Source organism: Lonchura striata, chromosome 8 (genome assembly GCF_046129695.1).
Source record: "Lonchura striata isolate bLonStr1 chromosome 8, bLonStr1.mat, whole genome shotgun sequence".
Lineage (NCBI taxonomy): Eukaryota > Metazoa > Chordata > Aves > Passeriformes > Estrildidae > Lonchura > Lonchura striata.
The window spans coordinates 26602975-26623827 of NC_134610.1; the positions used below are offsets into that span (position 1 = coordinate 26602975).

General features: G+C 38.0%; 1 protein-coding gene across 3 annotated transcripts in view; it reads right to left on the reverse strand.

Annotated features, from left to right (window-relative positions):
• Positions 1 to 20853, reverse strand: part of BMPR2 (bone morphogenetic protein receptor type 2) — a 105537-nt gene that overhangs the window by 18861 nt on the left and 65823 nt on the right. For all 3 annotated transcript variants that reach the window (XM_021555389.3, XM_077785120.1, XM_021555386.3), the window contains exons 4-7: positions 7161 to 7271; positions 6550 to 6641; positions 4353 to 4583; positions 357 to 471 (exon numbers count right to left, since the gene is read on the reverse strand). In XM_021555389.3, the coding sequence (XP_021411064.2) occupies positions 357 to 471; positions 4353 to 4583; positions 6550 to 6641; positions 7161 to 7271 (549 nt within the window). The remainder of the gene's footprint in view (positions 1 to 356; positions 472 to 4352; positions 4584 to 6549; positions 6642 to 7160; positions 7272 to 20853) is intronic.

Sequence of the window (20853 nt, forward strand, 5' to 3'; positions counted from 1 at the left end):
TCACACAACAAACTAAAAATTGCTTTGGTGATTTGTTTCTGAACTGCAAAAACAGACAACAGCTCATGTGTTTACCCTCTGCCAGGGAGGCAGGCAGTGCTTCAGGTCTCCAGCAATCTGTTGCCATGGCACAGCAGCACTGCACAGCTCTGCCTCCTCCTGCCTCCGCCACCTCGGACTCGGTGCTGTCACACAAGGGTCACCGAGCCACAGCACGGCGTTGTTCCAAAGGAGGGAACATATCAGAAGTTCTGAGCAATCTCTATTTGCATTCATCAATTCCTAATCACAGCAGGGTAAAAGAAAGGCTGGACCCTAGTACCTGACAGAAATCTTTGCATCCCTTCTGGCCTTACCTCCTCGAGGCAGCTCCGTGTGCAGGTACGCCAAGCCCCGAGTTATGGAGTGAGCCAAACGACAAGAGCTCACCCAGTCACTTGTGTGGAGACTCAAATATTTGCACAAAGAACCCTAGAAAGAACCCCAAAAAAAGACAAAACAAGAAACATGGATTAAAATAATCGTCCAGTAGAATAGCTCAAAATCTTTTGGAGACTCAGTTTTCTGCTGAGTCTAGTCCTTCCACTTCCTTCTCCACTGCCTCTAAAAGGTATAAACCTACAACTGCTTATGTGTTTACCCACATATTTTAAAACACAGTATTTGACTGAAGTTTCATTAAATTCCAGTGCTGCCATTTCATTTTAAGTGGAATAGGAATTTTATGACAGAATAACAGGGACTGCCTCTAGAAAAAATTATATTAATTAGACAAGTCATGCTGTAGAACAGAATAAAGGTAACTGCTGACGTAACAGCCTGGGTTTCTAAAAAGTGGCCTTTAGACCATTATCACTTACAGAATACTAACATCTCTCACAGGTCTTGCTATAATCCATTTATGTATCTAAACAAAAACACCCCAAAGGCAATTCCAAATAGGAGTGAGTCCACATGCACCAAAGAAACATGGAAAAAATAATGTTATGTTCCCCTTTTCTTGAAAGTGAAGTCAGATGTGTAAAATGGGGGATCTTCCAGTGATTTGTCATGAAATCCCTAAGAAAACCAGAAGGAAGCATGTCCATTATGATATTGAGATATTATAAAATCTGAGACTGCTATCCAAATCAAAAGCCAGACACTGCAAACTGTGACAGCTTTGACGCACATTCCCCAGTGATAATATACTTAGTTTAAACAAACTAAATGCTCCAGCATAAAGCACAAGTAATCTGCCTAACATGGCATACTTATTATATTATACAAACTACCCTGGTTTTGCCTATTTAAGTCTGTAATCTTAAAGATGCACCAATGTGTAATAGCTTATCAGAGGCAACTAAATACATATCATTGTGAAGTAAGTTCTAGAATGTTTGGTTCATAAAAATTTGGTATGAGTTCCTCTGGAGTTGACACTCAAATTATACATGCACAATTCAAATGGAGGCAAAAAGATACTAGAATTTAAAGTGACCAAACTCTCAGACATTTTTTTAATCCAGTGCTAAGCCTAAAACCAAATTCTTAACACTTCTTAATAGAATCATGGAAGTCTTGCACCTTTTTCAGACTTAGTCTGTACAGAACAAGGAATGCCTAAATAGGCAACATCCTCAGTGAAAGCACAGACTGAACATCACTCGTGCAAGTTTACACAAATAGTTTTTAATGTTTAAAATGCTGCTATAGGAACTTCAAATAGGTTCTGTAATACATTAAGAAAAGCTGTGAAATACACCAAGAAATACAGGAATTTCACGTATTTTTTTATTTTTTACAGCTTTTTAAGGAATATAAGCCATCTTATAAATGTCTCCAAATGTCATTGGCTTGGTCTTTTTTCTTGGCTTAGTGGGTTGAGAGGAAGCCCATTCTAATGGCGGCTACAGGACTGTTGTCATGAGGTGACTGGGAACTATTCACTGTATTAAACCAGCTTCAAGATCTTTTTGCTGCAGAGCCTGCCCACCACCAGATGTTTTTTAAGCTAACTGAAGGCTGTGATTTTATGCTTTTAGTGAAGTTAAAATGATAACCAGGAAAAGTTTTAGTCAAGATTTAGAGACATATATTTGTATTTAAGACTATCTTGTCAGAGTCATGAGTTACATGAGTTAAATTCAGGATATTTGTTCTGACTATAACTTTTGATAAAAGCGATTTTTTAACAATCAGAGATTCTATTTGTGTTTTAAAAACACAATTGTTGTTCTAATGGGACAAGAGTGACTACTGGGGAGGTAATTCTGCAGCTATTGTATTTCCTGCTACATCATGCCTCACAACTGACTCCCTTACTGACCTGTTACACCTCAGAGTCTCATCAGAACGGCATGGTGATTGATAAATACACATATCATTCCTTTTACTCGCCTATTTCCTTTGGTCTGAAGGCATGTTTGGATAAAAACACAACCTGGGTCAAACCTATCTGTCTTGCTTTCACCAAGGTAACACCAAGAACAATTTTCTGTGTAAAAATGCCCTGGTTTGTGTGTTCTTATTTTCAGGAAGGAAAGTATTATGAGGGAGAATGATGTTTTGGATGGGGAGTATTTCATCTGCACATCTTGTATTGCTTAGTCCTTATTGAAATCAGATTTATGGCTCCAGTTTGAACACTGGAATTCCCTTCTAGCCTGGCTGCCACAGCAGGCTTCCTTTTCTGCTGTTAACTCCACATACAACAGAACATCTGCTCACTAAAATACAGATCACACTGTGCATTAATTACACCTGCTGTGCACTTTTTCCAATGACTTCCAACCAACCAGTGGACTGATTTTAGACTAATCTTGCTGTTCTTAATACCACATTGGGAAGGAATCTGATAATATCAAGTCATAAGCTTCATCTGTACATTTAATCAGGTCATTAACAGAGCCTGTTTACATAAGTAAACAAACACAATTGTCAATCAAATTACATTTCAACTGAAAATCCTTTCATTCAAGAAAACAGCAAAACCTGATCATCTGTGAAGACAGTTATGCTATGCCCTCCCAGAAGCAGAATACTCATTTGATTTTACTTAACTTTCATTTTATTACATGAAAATATGCCAGTTTTCTCAGAATCACATGCTTTGTCACTGTCCATCTGGTATGGGCACAACTGACCTTTCTCATGGATACTTCCAGTTTCTGCAATCTCTTCTTAGATGCCTGCTCTACAAGCTGACATGATTGTGTTCTCACTTAAAAGTTTCAGTTAAGACACTCTTTTTATATTTGTGCTTTGTTGCCTTAAGTTTGTATATAGTGCATAAGTGTGTAAATACATACCCATGTTTAAGGTATGTATTTACACGGGTACATTTAACTTTCAATACAAGCATATACACAGAGCCCAAAAAACCCTAACAAAGGCCATCATTACTGCTATGTAGCACTGTTTTGCTCCTTTTTGCTATTCAAATAAGCAGCTATTGTCCTGCTGCCTCCATAAAATATAAGGCTTCAGCCATCCCCTTCACACCCTTCAGGAAATATGAGTTTGCTGACTTGAGACCAAAAAGCTTGTTAAAGAAAATTATTTAATTGAATAATTAAGGCTCTTTCCCATAAACAGGCAAAACACCCTGCCCAAGATAAATTTTGACACCATTTTTTGCATTTTCATATATATAGCCCTCATAAACATTTTAAGATTTTTCAGGAAAGCTATTCGCATTCATACTGTGTATTTTTAAAATATTTTTGTTTCTGTATATGTGTGTACGCACACAGAACATGAAGTACCCTAATCCACGAATTTGAGAAATACAAGCTTTCAGTTAGCTAAGGAGATTTGAAGATATGGTTCTGGAAAGTAAGGCTGCCTTCTTAAGACATGTCCTACATCATGCCACAGAAAGCTTTAAAGAAGATAACAGGATAAAAAGGCACCATGATTTATAGTACCATAAAATAGTTTGACAACAATCTTGTATCTATTACATTTCACTATGAAAACCCCACTATTTACAGCTATTGACCGATGTCATAAGACAGAGGTAATGTCTTAATATTAAGAAGTTTTAAATTTATTAGATTGCTTTTAAGTAAAAACAACTCTTCAAATTCTGTCCCTGAATAAGGACAGAATTGACTAAAAAAACTTTGCACCAAAACCAAGTGCAAATACTCCAGAGCTAGGAATTTGTAAGACAACATTTGGCAGCACTAACCAGGAAGTCTAAAAAGACATTACAGTAACCCACAATAAGATCCATTAAAACTGTCATTTGTATGGATTATTTTTACATTACTGTGCAAGAAGCACCACCAAAACCTAAAGTACATCCTTTTCACGTAGCTATTCTTAGGATTCTTAACCAAGCCAACTGATTTCTTTGAAGCACTTACATTGGGGTAATATTCCATCACCAATAAATATTCCATCCGGCCGTCTGCAGTGAATCTCTCATCCCCCACAATGAAGCGGGCGATGTTATCGTGTTCCATCAGTGGAATCCTGTAAATGTTCCTCTCATTGACAAAGTTCTGACGATTAGCAAAAGAAAATACTTTCACAGCAACTGGATGTTCATCTAGGGAGCCTTTATACACTGCTCCATATCGTCCCCGGCCAATCAACTGCAAAAAAATATAAATAATGAGTTCACAAAATCATAAAGACAAAACCTGAATTTTCACTCTACAAGAATTGTATGCCAACTTTTATCCTGACTTATATTATAAGAAGAGTGAAGATAGTGAATATTTTGTAATGAAAACCAGAATTAGAATGCTTCCAATAGAGGCTATTTTGGAGTTAGAAACCTCAGCATAAGCCAACATAGGCTTTACTAAATTTATTCGTAGTCTGAATATCCAGTACGTATATCTAAATAATCTATTCAGTACATTTATATACAGAATCAATAAAACACATGTGTTTTGTGCTGCTAATTCTCTCACAACTTTTGCCTACTAAAGATTTACAGATTTTATGTGATCAATTTCATTCCACTCCAGAAACCATAGACTTTAAGGGAAACATTTTCGGTTAGCTCATAAGCTGCACCTTTCAGGTTAGTAGTAACAAAATATGCATTTGTAGTGCAAAATAGATGCCAAAAGAGGTAATCAGATTTTAACAGAAGGAAGTAATTAATTCCTGACTACCTGTGAATATTTATTCTAGCCCCCACTATGTTAGACAGTCTTCAAGAACGGTCTTTCACATTTCTATAGTAACTGCACAAGAAATAAGAGATCTCTACTCTAAACCAGAATGTAGGACCACCTTCAGGAAGAGCCCTAATTTCTAAAGCTGAAAAAATTCCAGCTATGTAAGAATTTAAGTACCTATTTTAAATAATTTTCAGAATGACCCATACATGAAACTGTAAGGATTTCATGAGCCATTTTTAAAACTTTTTAAATACTTACAAATAGAGGAGAAATACAAAACAGAAGGGATAACAAACGTAATGTTTCTAAAGATTATAAAATTGTCTTACAGGAAAGTTTTCAAAGATAAAATATCATTTAATGGAGAGACTTTCTGTTTCTCAGTCCTTTTATATCACTGGGTTTCAAAGCAGCAACAAGTCAGTTCAAGGTATGAACCTGGAATGTAATCTACCCACAGAGATGTCAAAAGGCAAGCACAGGTTAAAACATTTGTCCTGTTGTCCCTGTGACTGGAGGTAAGGGGTCAGCTCCTTAGGATACAAGAAGCAGACAGAAGACACCATAGCAGATCTCTCTACCAAATTTCAGACTTGGACAAGTGCTTTCATCTGGGGCTTTGCACACTTCTGCAGTACACATTGTTAGACTCTTGTAAACTCTGCCTCAAGTACTTTTTTGGTGGCAGAAGACACCCAAGATTCTTTGCTGATCAGTGCTGTCACCATTAGAGCAACTCACACTGCATGTCTGCAGTCTGCATCTCTCGGGGGGGTTTCTACTGCACCACTCTACATCTCAGTTGTTCTACTCATTTTTTTCCTGGCTAAAAGGTTTTAAAAATTCCATATGTTCCATCAAGCATACCAACTGGAAGCATAACATTTTGCAGTTTCATGATGATGCATCTAACACCAAGCTGAGCAGAAAGCTCTGCTTGGCCTCTAGTTGCCATGGAGCTAGATAGTGCCCCACACGGAGAATGACTACACAGAAATGCACTACTACTGAAATATACTGCCCTATCTGCAGTATATTCTACCTTCCAAGAGTGCAACTAAAGAATTTCAAATTCCTACATTGGGACACTGTACTAAAAGCAAGCAGTGTCAAGGAAACAGATGGATCTTTTGATGCAATGCTGAAATATAGCACCTTCTAATTTTCCCCACTACCTCCCAGTGTTTCTTTTTTTTGTTCTCAAGGTAAAACATGTTCTAGCTAATACCAACAATATTAATAACAAGATTAGACAAAATGTACCTGCAGTAACCCCTTTTTTATTTTAATTTCTTCTTGAAACTGTGATTTAGAAGAAAATATTACAGGAGCACTCACACATTCATTTCTGTAACTATATCTGCGATATGACCACAAGCATTATATTGAATAAAAATGAAGATTAATAACTGAGTTGAATATTTACCTCCAACAACTTCAGATTATCCAGATCCAGTGAGGGCTCTGAAGCTGCTGCCTCCATCATGTTCATACTGTGCAAACCTTGTTTACGGTCTCCTGGGGAAGAGGGTGAGAAGGAAATCAGCCAGTTTCCTTTCTGGACATGCTCCAAGTAAAAAAATCTAACTTACCTGGGACCTGGCAGAATTACATACTGTAGTCAAGGATGAAATAAGTAAAAAGGGGTCCTGTAAAATCTTCTCAAAGTCAGCAAAATGAGCATTGAAGGTGCTGATAAGCTACAAACTACAGATACCTGCTACACAACTAGTTTGATAATTCGAAGTCACTGACAATAACTATAAAGCATGTTCACCACCTCACTTAAGCTGTGCTGAGCAGAGGATTTGTGGAAGAAAAATGGGTTCCAAAATGCCATCTTAGAGAAGTCATAACTCTCTCCAGACTGTTAGATAAGGGATATCACCATAAAATGTCACAGAGGAGAAAGAGGAGCAGCATTATGTAGAAGCATATAATAGGGACTGGGGAGAGCAGAAGACCTAGGTATAACTTTGAGCAATAGCCAAAGAAACAATGGAAAAAAACAAAGCCAAAAATATTGTCAATCCCTACCTGCAAGCATCCTGTAGCCAAAGAATAGAGCAGCTATGAGAACAGCCAGTACAGACACAGATGCCAGGGCAATAACGATGGTCTCATCTCGATGAAAAGAATGAGAAGAATCTGAAAGCAAACAAAATGAGGACACTTTAATTGTAAATTTCAAAGAATCAACACTAAATGTAATTGGTATTACAGCAATGAGAACAAAATGTACTCTGGATTGTCAAACATCCCACATCCTTTTCCCCTCAAAATCTAGAGATGGCAAAAGATCTGATCAGCCCAAAACTAGCTGGGCACATATTCACCAGCAGCTTTTCCCAGCCTTCCCCTGCCCTGTAGCAAGAGGCACTGACAGCAGAAGGTGATTCCTCTCTATCTGGAGAGTTCAGTACAGCCATAGAAGGCCAAGGTGATGCAGCTCTCATCTGTGCCTTAATCCAGTTTCCTGGTATGAATCAGGTTTGTCACCTTGACAAGGTTTTTTCGTTGTTTTTCCCAGGACAAAAATCTCATGAGTTTGCAAACTGGGCTGCAAATATGATGCATATTGAATGTTTCACATTCACTCAAATACCTAAGACATATGTAAGTCCACTTAAGCAAATATTTCAAAATACTTTGGGGTTTTGATTTGTTTTGTGTCAGTGCTCAGATAATTTTTGGCATAATTCTTACTGCTTAATACACAAAAAGACAGAATTATCTCTACAGACTGAAGCAGGAAACCTGAAACAAAATAAAAATACTAATAAAATTAAATAAAACTAGTTTTACTGAATCTGTTGTAAAGTAGCATTTGACTTTTTGTCAAAATTAGTATCTTGCCTTTTCAGGTTTTTTTGGTTGGGTTTTTTATTTGCCCAGAGAGGAAAAAAGATTTCATTAAAACATTTGTTAGTGCCTTGAAATGTTCCTCCATGTCAGAGTGCAGTCTTGCTTCTTGCAGGCATATAAAAATCCAGCCACTTTAATACAAAAAATTATTAGTGCAGATACTCTTCTGGTGTCAGAATCACTGGAATGTGGCGCTACAAGACCTCATTTACTTTGGCTTCAAAACCAAGTTTGGGAACTATGTTTAAACATGTCTTACATACTGCAAAAAGTACTCCTTAAAAGACTGTAATGAGACCTAACTATGCTAAAACCACAAAATATAAAATGCACACAAGACTTAAACATTGGATAAACTTTTAGGTGAGACTGAAATACAATTTATCCCAATCTATACTAGCTGAATAAACTGACAAATTCACTTCTATTGAATTGTATTTAAAAGAAATTCAACATGTTTCACTACTTCAGATTCTCAGTATGGACAGACACAAGAGAATCGTACAAGAAGGAAAAGCATATTTAGAAGACAACAACTGTCATTTTTACATAACCATAATGCTAAGGGGAAATAATGAAAAGCTGGTAAAATAGAATGCCAGAGAGAATTTCAGCTGTGACAGAAGTATGTGAAAAATCACCTATCAAAACCAACACACAGCTCATATCTGATATTCCCCTTAAATAAAACAGAACTCATGACAAATCACAATAGCATCAAATTTAAATTTGTTCTGTCAAAAGAAATACCATCACTACTGGTTTTGGTAAAATAACTTTCACTATGAAAATAAGTTATTGCCGTAGAACACTAATGTGGAATATGAGCTGTGACTTCTGTGGTGAGGAGATTAAAAGATACACATGACAATTGTCATCTAAATTATGTATTCAAAATATAGACATACATATTGAAAGCCACAACATCATAAAGGAAACTGTTACATTATACAAAGCTATATGAAACATGACACTAGTGTAAGCAGATGAGTAACTGCTGCAGGGAAATGGTAGTTTTGACTTTCATATTTTTATGAATGAAATTTACATTTGATTGGGTTATCTTTTAAAATATATATTAAATGTGGCAGGTTTTGCATCAGTTCAAGACAGTGCCTAGCACGTAGTAAGGAGTAGCAGGTTTTGAGAAACTGACCCTTTGGTTATAATCCCAGCTGTATTTTCCTTAACTGTACAACTAGAGTGCAGCCATTTGCTACCTTCCCATTGCCAAATAACCAGCAATCATTTCCCCCATCGTTTGCCAAATGATATCTGATGCCTAAGTTTGATTGCTCTTCTTTAGTTTTCTGTATAATCAAAGGTTTAACAACATGCCTGCATCAAGAGGGCCCTCCTCTACCCTGGAATGGGATTTTGCTGTTCAAGGGCATCCTGAGCAACACATTCCTCCACAGCTCTGGCTGCCTTGGCACACTCCCTTTAGAAGCCTGTGAATGCTGACATTCTGCAGGCTGAAGAGATACCAGAAAATCTCAAGATAACATTTTGCTCCCATCAGCAGCTGAAAAACACACAGATAAAAAGGATTGTTTCTTTCTTCTTCCTTGATGGACCATCCCCTCTGCAGCCTTTTTCTGTTTAGTGGGTAGCTGTGCAGCTACCAGGTAACCTCAGAGACCTCCCTGGCCTTTAGAGGAAAGAATGTTTAAATTTTTTTTAAGCAGAGTTGTTTCATAAGAATTTTAGATTGGCATATCTTGAACTAATTTTCAATCAAAATGACAAATATTTAAAAATAACACTGTCAACATTCCAGCCAAATCAGTCCTACAGTGCAAGTTACTACTGTCAGGGTGATCAGCAATATTTATAAATTTAATAATACAAATTCCTTAGTAAGGGTAAGTGAGCATCTCAATGGACTGATAACATGATGCTCAAAACAGCATGAGTGAGTAAAATGCTGTGTGTGACAGCCAATCCTCTCCCAGCAAGGACAACTTTACTATCTTTTGCTTGTAAATCTACACTAAAAGGAAAGCACAAAACCCCTGCAATGACAAAAGACCACGACAGCTCCAATCCCTCCCTCCCCTCCAAACGTGTTATTTCTATCAACCCTCTATCTGCTTTGTAAAACAATAACTTTGGATGTTGTCAAATTATCAATTTTTCTTAAATAGAACAAAAAGTACATGTCACGTATCAACCGAGTTTCAAAACCTTCTAAAACTTAACAAAACTTTTATTAACTCACTAATTTTATTAATCCTTCTCTGGATATATTTCATCTTTATTCTTTATACTATAGTCACCTTTAAATGCTTAGCTAAGAACCATATACGACCTCTCAAGGCATATGCAGAGGTTCACATTTGCACTTTTATAGACTTCTATGTAATTAATTAATACAAGATTTTAGATACATATGCACAAGAGTCATATTTCTCTTGGTATTATTTGGAGATATGTTTTAACTAACTCAGCAAAAGACACATCAGTGTAGGTCAATAAAAGTAATCACTAATCTTTAAGCAAGGCATTTTTAAAATAAGGATGTAAAATGAACATGTATAGAAGTTTCTTTTCATGCTTTTGTCCATGAACTTATGGTCTGGATCAAAACAACCATGACTCATCATGATTAGGACCTTCACTATGAAAGCTATGATTTGATATTACATTTTTCTGATCTAGCACTTGGTTGGTCTTCAGCTGTTGACAACCCCTCCCTCAAATTGGTGGACTCTGCTTTTCAAGTTTATTTTCAGGACCAGACACATGCCCTACAGTTTCAGTATTTCTTCATCATGTCGTTGTACAAACCAACTTTAAACGTGTCTAACAACCACTGAAGAATCTCATTTGAATTTCTGGAATCATTTGGGTACATAAGTTACAAATATCAACTGATTTAAAAACACTGTTTTCAAATCTCAGACTAGAGTGCTGGTATCTCAGTATTATTCCCAAACTAATGTATTACATAAAAAAGGCAATACCAAAAAAGGGCAGAATTAGCTGCAGACTCTAGAAAATCCAGTGATTAAGGAGCTGGCTGCTAAGCTAAATTCTACTACATTGTACACAGAAGATCCTGTCAGAGCTATCTCCTATTTATATTACTGTAACTGAAAGGAAGGCAAATGAAGGTGCTTGTTTGACTGCTATTTCTAAGTGAGGCTTTTATTTCCAATTTCAACTTAGGCTCCCTGATCTACAACAAAAAATGTGTCACAACTTAAAAAAACTGAAACTAACAGAAAAGTGCTGTAAGGCCCAAACAACCTTAAAAGCCAATTTTTTATCCCACTTGAATGGGAAAGGGAGCACTGCTCACAAATCTACTGACTCTACAAGCAGCAGTGCAAAGATGCCATGTGGAAGACACCCATCATGTACACACTTCTGTCTTGAAACATTTTGCCAGTAATTCTTACAGTAGTCAGCAGTTGACTCAAGTCTACCAATCCCATCACAAAGAAATATCACAGCAGGCAGTGTAATTTTTTTTTTTTTTCAAGTAAGAAAAAGAAACAAAGCACAACTCATTAAAACAGAAGGACAACCTCCTTCTGGCTGGGGAGCAGTGGGTAACCAAGCCACCATTCCCAGAAGTGTCCTGACCTCATCATCAATAAAGGGCTTGTTTTCAGGTTCCAAAAACCCGAGCACAACAGCTCCTGTGTATGGAGAAGGTACACACAAATAACTGGGAATGTATTTCAGAGCAAACCATGAAGAGGAATGCTTCCAGTATTCAGTTAGGAGTGAGTCATCTGGCTGAACCCAGCCCTGCACTTGGGACACTCCCTGCAGCTCTTCCACCACATTAAGCATTTCTCTCCTTTTTCTCAGGCATTACTGCCATAACAATTTCCAAGCACTTATACAGTATCTTTGATGAACTGATGCTTCCATACTGCCACACGTGGAAGTTCTCAAACTGCTGCCTTCCTAACCTTCCCCAGGAATGACATAGAGTGAAGAATACTGCCACTGCTAATGACATTAGGAAGAACAATGTTTTTTCTTCAAAGTAACTTTTCAACTATAAAAATAATCTTGCAATATTAATTAATGCAAAAGTATTCCAATCTGTGCCTATGCTTAATTTAACTTTCAAAAATTAAAGCCTCTTTTGTCGGCTTCCTGTTTCCATAATTCAAAATAAGCATTCATCCTATGACCAAAGGAAGTTGTGAGAAATGAGAGAAAACTGAGACAGAGCCAGGTAACAACAGCCAATGGCAAAAAGTTCTGTAAACATACACAACTCCTTCCTGGGAGCCAGAAAGGGGATGCACTGTTCTTCTATGTTCCTAACCCTTCAGCAAACACTGTGAGACCTGCAGACAGGAGGCTGCTCTGGAAAAAGCACCAACTAACCCACCACTGCCAACACCACATCGTCAGGTCACACCCACCTCTGTGCTCTTGGAGGTAAAATATTCCAGCCTGGATGATGAACTGTGAGGAACCCAGGCACGTTCTCATATTTCCTACTTCACCATTCAACACATTGTTTCCCCAATACTATTTCTGAAATGAGAGGGTATGAAGCAAATGGAATGGGAATGAGGAGAAGGAAGGATAGTCTCTTCCCCATGGCAGCTGAAAGCTGTCCAGAAGTCTCTCTAACCCTACACCAAAGGTGCTACACTGCAATGGCCAGAGAGCTCCCTGGGACACCAGGGAGGTCACTGTTATGATGAGACATCTTAAGACAGCCATGAGAAGAGGCACTAAGTGTCAACCAAGCTGAAAAACTAGGAATCCCAAGGGGGAAAATTTGATTGTGTAATTAAAGGCTGTATCCTAACACAAACAGACAAAAGGATACGGCCTTGAAACTGTATAAGCAATGACATTGTTTCCTTCTACTATCTGAATATGAAACCTTGGGCCTTGGAATGTTGTTTCATTGCTATATATTTACATGGTGGTGATCATATAATAAAGGACATTTGCACATAAATTTCCACCACATCTCTATATTGCTATTAAAGCTTTTCATTCCATTTTCTGCCTGCCCTTCATGTAAATGACTCACAGCTGTGTATCTGCCACATAGTAGTAAATAATTCTAGAAAATATATGTGTGTATTTAAGTTTAGAGAAGCATTGTATAAAAACATTTTAGACAAACATACAATTATTCTAGATAATCAAAACCAGTTTTAAAAGTAATTACCTATGTTCCCAGAGAATTTTTGGTAGCTATGTATCAAAAGCGAAGTGATCTTAAAGATGATAGGTACCAAAATATTAACATTTATTTAATTTGCCATATCACACGTAAGTAGCAACATTAGTCTTAACAAATAAGGAAAACACCATCCTTTAACCTTCACAGCACAACAGTAACATCTGATTGTTCAAAACAACTTCAGCTGTATGGACTCTGATCAAAGTCAGTAAAATTACACAGGGATTCAAAAGATCTGCCCATACAGATCACTTTAAAAAGAAGCAGAGTCTTCACGCCATGCTACAACTATTTCTTTGATGTGATGGATTCAATATGTTCATAGCCAATCTGGTACAGAAGTTGCTCTTCTACTAAGGAATCTCAGTGATACTGAGGATGAGATCAGAAGGAAGAGGGAAAGCTTTTGTTTCTGTCACCACCACAGTATGAGATGGAAGGCTGCAGGGTGGGGGCAATGTGGCCTTCAGCTGCAGAGAACTGCAAATATGCTCTGCAGATCAGAAAGAGGCCTTTCAAGTATATTTAATTCAACTTGCTTTTAAAGTCACATTTCCCAGTAGCCCTGCACAATTTTCATGACATTGATAAGTTCTTGATCCTTTGAAAAAACATACAATTAGCAAACTTTTCCAAGGATCCACAGACCTTAATTATAATCTGTTTATCTGTTTTGTCTACACAAAGCTTGTATCAAACATGTCCTTGGAATTATCCACAACTAGTAAAATATGCACCCCTTACTGCATTCTAGCAGCACATTCCAACCAGATCAAAACACCTCATGAGGTCTTTTTTCCTCTCCTCCTTTCTGGACATCAATCAACATTTCTTTCTGACCAAGTGACCACTGCTTCATTCCTGATCCACTGTCCTGCAGCAAGGGAGTACAGTCTTCATCACATTAGAGCAAATGACAAGAAAGCCTCCAATATAAATCCTATGCCAGAACAATCCAAACTATTTTATGTAAATCCTAAATTCATTCAGTACAGGGAACAAAACATATAAGGAAAAAATAGTAGAGAATTTTAACAACAACAACAACAAAAAAGTATTCTTTTAGATACCAGGGACATAGGTCAGATTATTATATAATGAAAACAAGAGTCCCATCGACACTGATTTAATTAAAAGCATTTAAACCTATATTTTTAGTTGAGGTGGAGCTATAAGGTTGGAATACCTTTAAATTATGGTCTACAGACATTTACAATAAACTCCAGCAGGAGCTATTCCAAATTTTCTATTAAATCTATGTATAGGTGAGAATGATGAAAGGAAAAAAATAGCATTTCCTAACAACTTCTGCTGCTGACCTAAGCTTTTACAGGTGCATGTTTTAAAACAACTATTACACTCATTCTGTTTTATGAACACAAGTATAAGAGGTAAGGTTCCATCTTTCTGTAAGCATTTGACAAATTATTATTAAAATTAAGATCCATGTCCAAATTTTGGGCTTGGACTACAAAAGGTTATCAACATGACCATCTTCAATACTTAAACCAAAGTTAAGGTAAGGAACCACTCTTTCACATAAAAGTTTTGGAGGCACTTGAAGGCACAATGAAGTTAGCAAGATAAATTCTGTGGAAGAGCACAGAGCACTGTGCACACACAGATGGAAAACACAATGGAAAATGCATTTTTTGTGGGAGATGGTGCAACATTCTTTACAGAATAATCCTGCCAATGCATAACCCTAAGGCAGTTTTCTTTCATAACTGAAAATGGATGTTTTCCCTGGACTTAACAATAAGTCTCTGGTTTCTAGTCTATTGGCTTAGATGAAACAGATAATTTGCACTTGCTTCCAATCATTAGTGTTTGAAGAAAAGATTTAAACAGCCACCAATATGTTTCCACTTTGCATTCAGTATCATCATATTTAACTGATTTTTAACTTTTTATATGAAATTTCATATATTTATTGTCATAAGGTGCCCTTTATGACACATCTTTTCATATTTTTCTCCACATGAGGAGAGCTAAAATTTTAATGCACTTTTCACATAATCGCATCACTGTGTGGAACCTGGACTGTCAGAAAGCACCAGTCTCTCATAAGACTTGCAATAACATCAAAACCTGGCACTCATGCATCACAGATCCCATCTGCCTCCTCAGTGAATGCCTGAAAACATCATACAGCTTGGACTGTAAAATTTATTTCCCATAATGTGCTCCAGAGGAATCCTGCTATAGCTAGAAGCCGTGATGGCAAAGTTTCAGTGGGCAGCTCTCTCTTCAAAAATCTGCTGCTGGAAAATGCAATTTGGATGTGAGCTTTGTCTCTGAAAGGAGAACCTCTCACAGTTCCTGCAGCCAAGCAGTCCCAGAGACAGAATCCCTCCAACAGAACTGTCCTCCTCTGTCCTTCTCTGGTCTACTGGCTGTCACCAAGCACCCAATCTGGAGCCAGGCTGGGGTGTTCAGAGTGGTCTTTTTTGTTCATTTTGAATGCTAAAGGTTGCCTTGATACATCAGACTCAAAAATGAAGCAAGAGTGGTAATATCTTTGGAAGGAGAGTGGGTTATGAAATCCCTAAGTGCTCTTTCTTTGATAACTTGATACAGAGAGGTGAATTAGCAGCTTGTCACATGCAGAAGAAATTAATGAGTTCATAAAGACCCAACAAAACTTCTCTTTCTGCCTTTTCTTCTGGGAGTTCAGGCATCTTCAGTATAATTTCTAACACTACTGAATAAACTTTATAATAATGACGTATGTAAAATAAAGAGCAATCCTAACACAAAGCTAAATTTAGGTTATTCTTTCTGAAGTTCTCTATATACCAATAAATATTTGATTACTAAAGAGATAAAAGAAGTATATTGCTTCTATAGTCAAACTGTTTTTGAGTATACCTCAACCTTACCTTCAAGCTAAATGGAAAGCTAATTGGAACCCTTAACAACATACTGGGGACATCTTCCATATTGAAACAAAAGTCAGAAAAATGTTTTTTAATAAAAAGGCTGAAAACAGCATTTACATCATCCCCTTATATTCATCTTGGACCAATAGGACTTCCTGCTTATCAAACCAAATGGTAACAGCAGCTTTAACATATGGCACACTTCCAATCTCTGTAAGGCACTGGATCAAAAACTACATGTGCTGCAATGGCAAAAAAATAAGTGCTTTAGAAAGCCTCTTTAAAGATATTTGAAGTTATTTTAATTCCAACAGGCCCAATAGCCACATATTCAATGTCTGTAATGTTCCCAGGCACTAAAAATAGAGACCAAAAAATTACATCAAAACACTGAAACGCCTGTTTATATACAGATGAGCTAACAACCAACACCTCAGATCATTCAAAAAAGGCAGCTCAGATCCCTTGTGCTGCATTTTTCATGTCTTCCAGAGTGCTGAAGCCCAGGAATGCTGTCTAGCAGTCAGTCAGCTCCCCTCGCTCCTGCAGAAAGCCAGCCCTCTCCTCGCTGGGAAGGGGAGCCAAGCCCAAGCAGTGTGGGATGCTGGGGCCTGTCCCAGCAGGTTCCTGCCGGGCACACCTGAAGGAGTGGCAGTGCCTCTGCTCCCAGCCAGGGCACGGAGATGCAGCGCTGCTCCCGCGGGGGCAGGGGCACAGAGCTCTGTCCTGCCAGGAGAGCTGCACACCTCCCACTGACTGGCAGCAATTGGTTTTTTTCTTGTCAACCTTAGCAACAGGCAATGAAGAATGAACTGATTTAAAGGACATGATCGTACAGGGTGTTTATTCCAAAACCTTTGTCTAAGCATGTAATGAAATCTGAATTATAGCACAATTTTAGGCAGACAATCTGTTTGAAGTAGAAGCTCAAGATCAATACAAACTGGTTAACAACGAGTGCTGACAAAATCTTTCCTTATATGTTTGGTTTATGTCCTAGTATTTCAGATCTAATACCCTAAATCAGCTTAATACTGTAATCCTCAAGCGTAATCCTCAAGTCTAGCAAGTATTTTAGTTATAAAAACTTAACTTCTCCTACTCTCTTTAATTCAAGAACATATTTCTACACTTCCAGTACAACTCTGTAGAGCGTACATTCTTGTACATAACAGGTTTTGTGAATTTAAATTTGAAGGCCTACACCATAGAGTTGTGAGTTAAACCTGTCTGATATTTTAGAAACATTCACAGTTAGAAAATGATTGTGTTTGTCTGGCTAATACAAATTCAGACAATGCCTGTAGTATGCCAAAAGGTACATATCTGCTCTAGCTTTTGCTATCATGGTTTAGAAAGAAAATGTAACATGAATGTACATGTCCCATTTTCCCATTAATCCTACCTACTTACTCTCTTATTTTCCCCAATCATCTTCTCTACACAGCCCTATAATTTCTAATTTAGCAAATGCTTTTTATAGGACTTCAAATAAGTCTTCCATAATTTTAAGATGAAAATAATAATTACATTTCTCTATGCTCTAGCATCGTAGTGGTTGGTTTTACCAGGTATGTCCCAGATGAAATGGTTATTAGGAGGAACTGAGTGATAAGCAGAAAGTTGGGATCAGACAGAATTTCCCCTCCTATCTCGCTCCAGGGCGCCTGCAGAAGGCAGTGAACCATCTCCCCTTCTCTTTCCCAGGACTGCTGCAGTCTCTCTCAGTCTGCATCAGGGTCTCAGAGTCTCAGTCCTGTTCCTCACTTGGTCCATCCAGCACAGGCCATCCCTGAGGACACTGCTCGCCCCTGTGTCAGTGAGCAGAGAAGGGTGGCGGAGCAGCTGAACCTCTCCTGGCTCCGCTGAAAGCCACCTCTCCTTCCCAGCTGAGAGGCCTTAGCAAGGGCTATTTCCCTCGACTATCCTTGCTTAAATGGAGATTCAGATGGTTTCCGGGCAGGAAAAACCTCTCTCTCAAAGATACTTCACAGATATGAGATGCAGCTATTTGGGGACATCCGCAAGCAGAAGGAAATAAAGGACAGCAAAGGCTGTGAGAACCTGACGAGCCCGTGAGGAGGAAGCAGCCACAGGGCCAGCACTCGGCAGGGCAGGAGCTGACACAGTGAGAGGCCCAGAGAGGAGAAAGGCTTTAACCTCCCGAGGACCCCAGCAAAATCAATAGTCTCCTCTGCCACACAGCTTCTGTTTCCAAGGCACCAGCTGGAGTGACCTTCTTCAAACAGAAAACTGCATCTTCTATGAGGGCACACAAGTGCATGTTAGATATGTGTAAATGCATTTTCTCTTCCTAAAGGAAAGAAAAATTTTCCAGAACTTGAACTATAAAACAAAGAGAACCTTAGATTGTGTTTCTGGCTGACACACAATAGCCTGATCTTAGGTAGGTTACTTTGCTTCTTAGTGCTTTAGGTTAGCTAGTTATGTAATGGGAAAAACAGCACCTCCCCTAACTTCAAAGGTTATTTTGATTACTTTAAAATAGCATGAAGATGAAAAAGGCAATAATGATAAATAGCAATCCTTAGTTTGCACTTATGCAAAATCCCTCTACAGATCTAAGTACTTGATTTCAGATGAAATAGACATCGTTTGATGTTCAGCTCTTGCAGCACAAGTGCCAGCTCAGGCGTCCCTTGCCTCCTACTCCCAGGTGCTGCTCCAGCCCAGCGGTGCCCGCCAGCTGTGCTGCACATCCACGGCTCTGCTGAGCTGCCAGCGGGCTGCAGGAGCCAACGGGGAGACTGTGGCAGGGGAGGAAGAACCCTATCTAAGGCAACATCCCTGCCAAAGTAAATATACATCAATCAAGCACAAAGTCTGGCATCAAAGCTATCAATTGGTGTTACAGCTGACTTCACTTGTATAACATGTTCTGTCTGCCCTACAGTAACAAACTTGTTTCAAACCAGGAATAAATATTTCAACACAAACCTGAATAGATCATGAGGAGACATTTCATAATCCTATGGAAATTACTTGCAAACGATGTTGGAATCTGCATGATTGCTAATTGAATTTTACAGACTGAATAAAACTTACATGTTGAATGTTATGGCTTCTGTAACTCTTCTACTTTAAATATATTTTCCATGTAATAAAAACTTTCTTAAATCAATTCCTGAACTGGTTACAGCCCTGAGTATTGGTTTCAGCCGTTTTAATTATGCTGCACAATTAAACTGTAAGTCTTGGTACCTTCACAAGACACTTATTTACACAGATACTGTAGAAATCAGAATGGAAAAAGATGCCTTTTAAAACATGAATATAAAGAAGTCCTCTGTCAATCTAATTTACTCAAATCCTGAGCATACCATGAAATCCTATTAAATGAAAGGCAAAAACTTCAAGTCCTATTAAGCAAGTAGAAATCTTTTTTTGCTAAACAAAAAACCCAAAATTAAACTTGAGACAGACTTCTTTCTGACAGGTGTTCCTGCTTCAACACATCACAAAATATATGCAGGCACTGGCAAGATTTTCAAATGGTTCTTCTGGCTCCCAACGGGTCACCATCAAAGCATTTCTACACTAAAATGAAGACACTTTTAACACATCCTTGTTTGGTCACTCAAAATTTAAGACACCCTCAATCCTCACCCTCAGTCTTTTCTAGATTTTGGAATATGCAACTCTATAAGCTTCATCAAAGTGAAAATACATACCCAGAACAAAAGTGAGGATTTATGATTGCAAATCAACTTCATGATTTCAGCCTTAACTATGGTTTCATAGTTGGGGTTTTCTTTCCTTTTTTTCCTTGCTTTCCTTGCTTATTCCTTCTAACAACTCACAGGTAATCACACCAGTCATACCTCTTAGCAGATACTGTCCTATTGTTTTAGACAAGTGTTCTGGTTCCCAATCTATCCTTTAAAAATGGAAATCCAAGTGTTCTGTGATTCCATGATGCTTACACAACACATTTTCTATTTTTCTTTCTAAACTGTCATTTCCTGAAAGGTTTCAACACCTGGAAAGGTCTGTCAGGAGCCCAGTTCACTGCAAAAATATATGAAGTTGTCAAGTACTTGACCACATTTCTACCAAACAATCAAAACATACCTCCATTACAGGTGGAAGCTGATGGCATTTGCAAGAATATATTTGCTTCTCAGAAAAACCTGCACCTATCTGGTAACTGTTTCATTCCATAACCATCTAGAAAGAATGGAAAAGCTTGCCTTCCAATCTCATTTCAAGGGCTCTATAGTAACACGGGCTGGCGTTGTGCCAATAGCACTTTTGGGAATAAGACAAAATCCATTACAATTATTACAAAGACAGTGCAAGAAATTCATGTTGTGTTTCTGGCATCAGATGTGCTAGGCTACTCATCAAGTTTGGCACATGCACTATAAATGCCTAAAAAGTGGTAATTTCAATTCTTATACAGGTAGAAAAAAAACTAGAAAAAGCTCTAAATTTACCTGCTTATATGCACGTACCAATTCAAATACTTAGTGCTGTGTGCCTTTATACAACAGGAAACTTCTGTTCCACAGCAAACATGGCACAATGACCACACAGAGTCTTCTTAAATGTAGGACTGTGCTCATTTCCACTCCCTGTTCCGAGTGTCTACTACAGATATTACACACCAGCTCGGTGTAGAACCAAGCTCAGCAGAGTTGGGAGAACCTGCTCAGACTGCTATCTTTTGTACCTTATTTCACTTGGTCTATATTCTAGAATATCTAGTGAAATCAAGGATTCACAATTTATGAGTTTCCCCTCCATTAGCAATATTTAATTATTGTTTTCATCACAGGGCTCTAATATT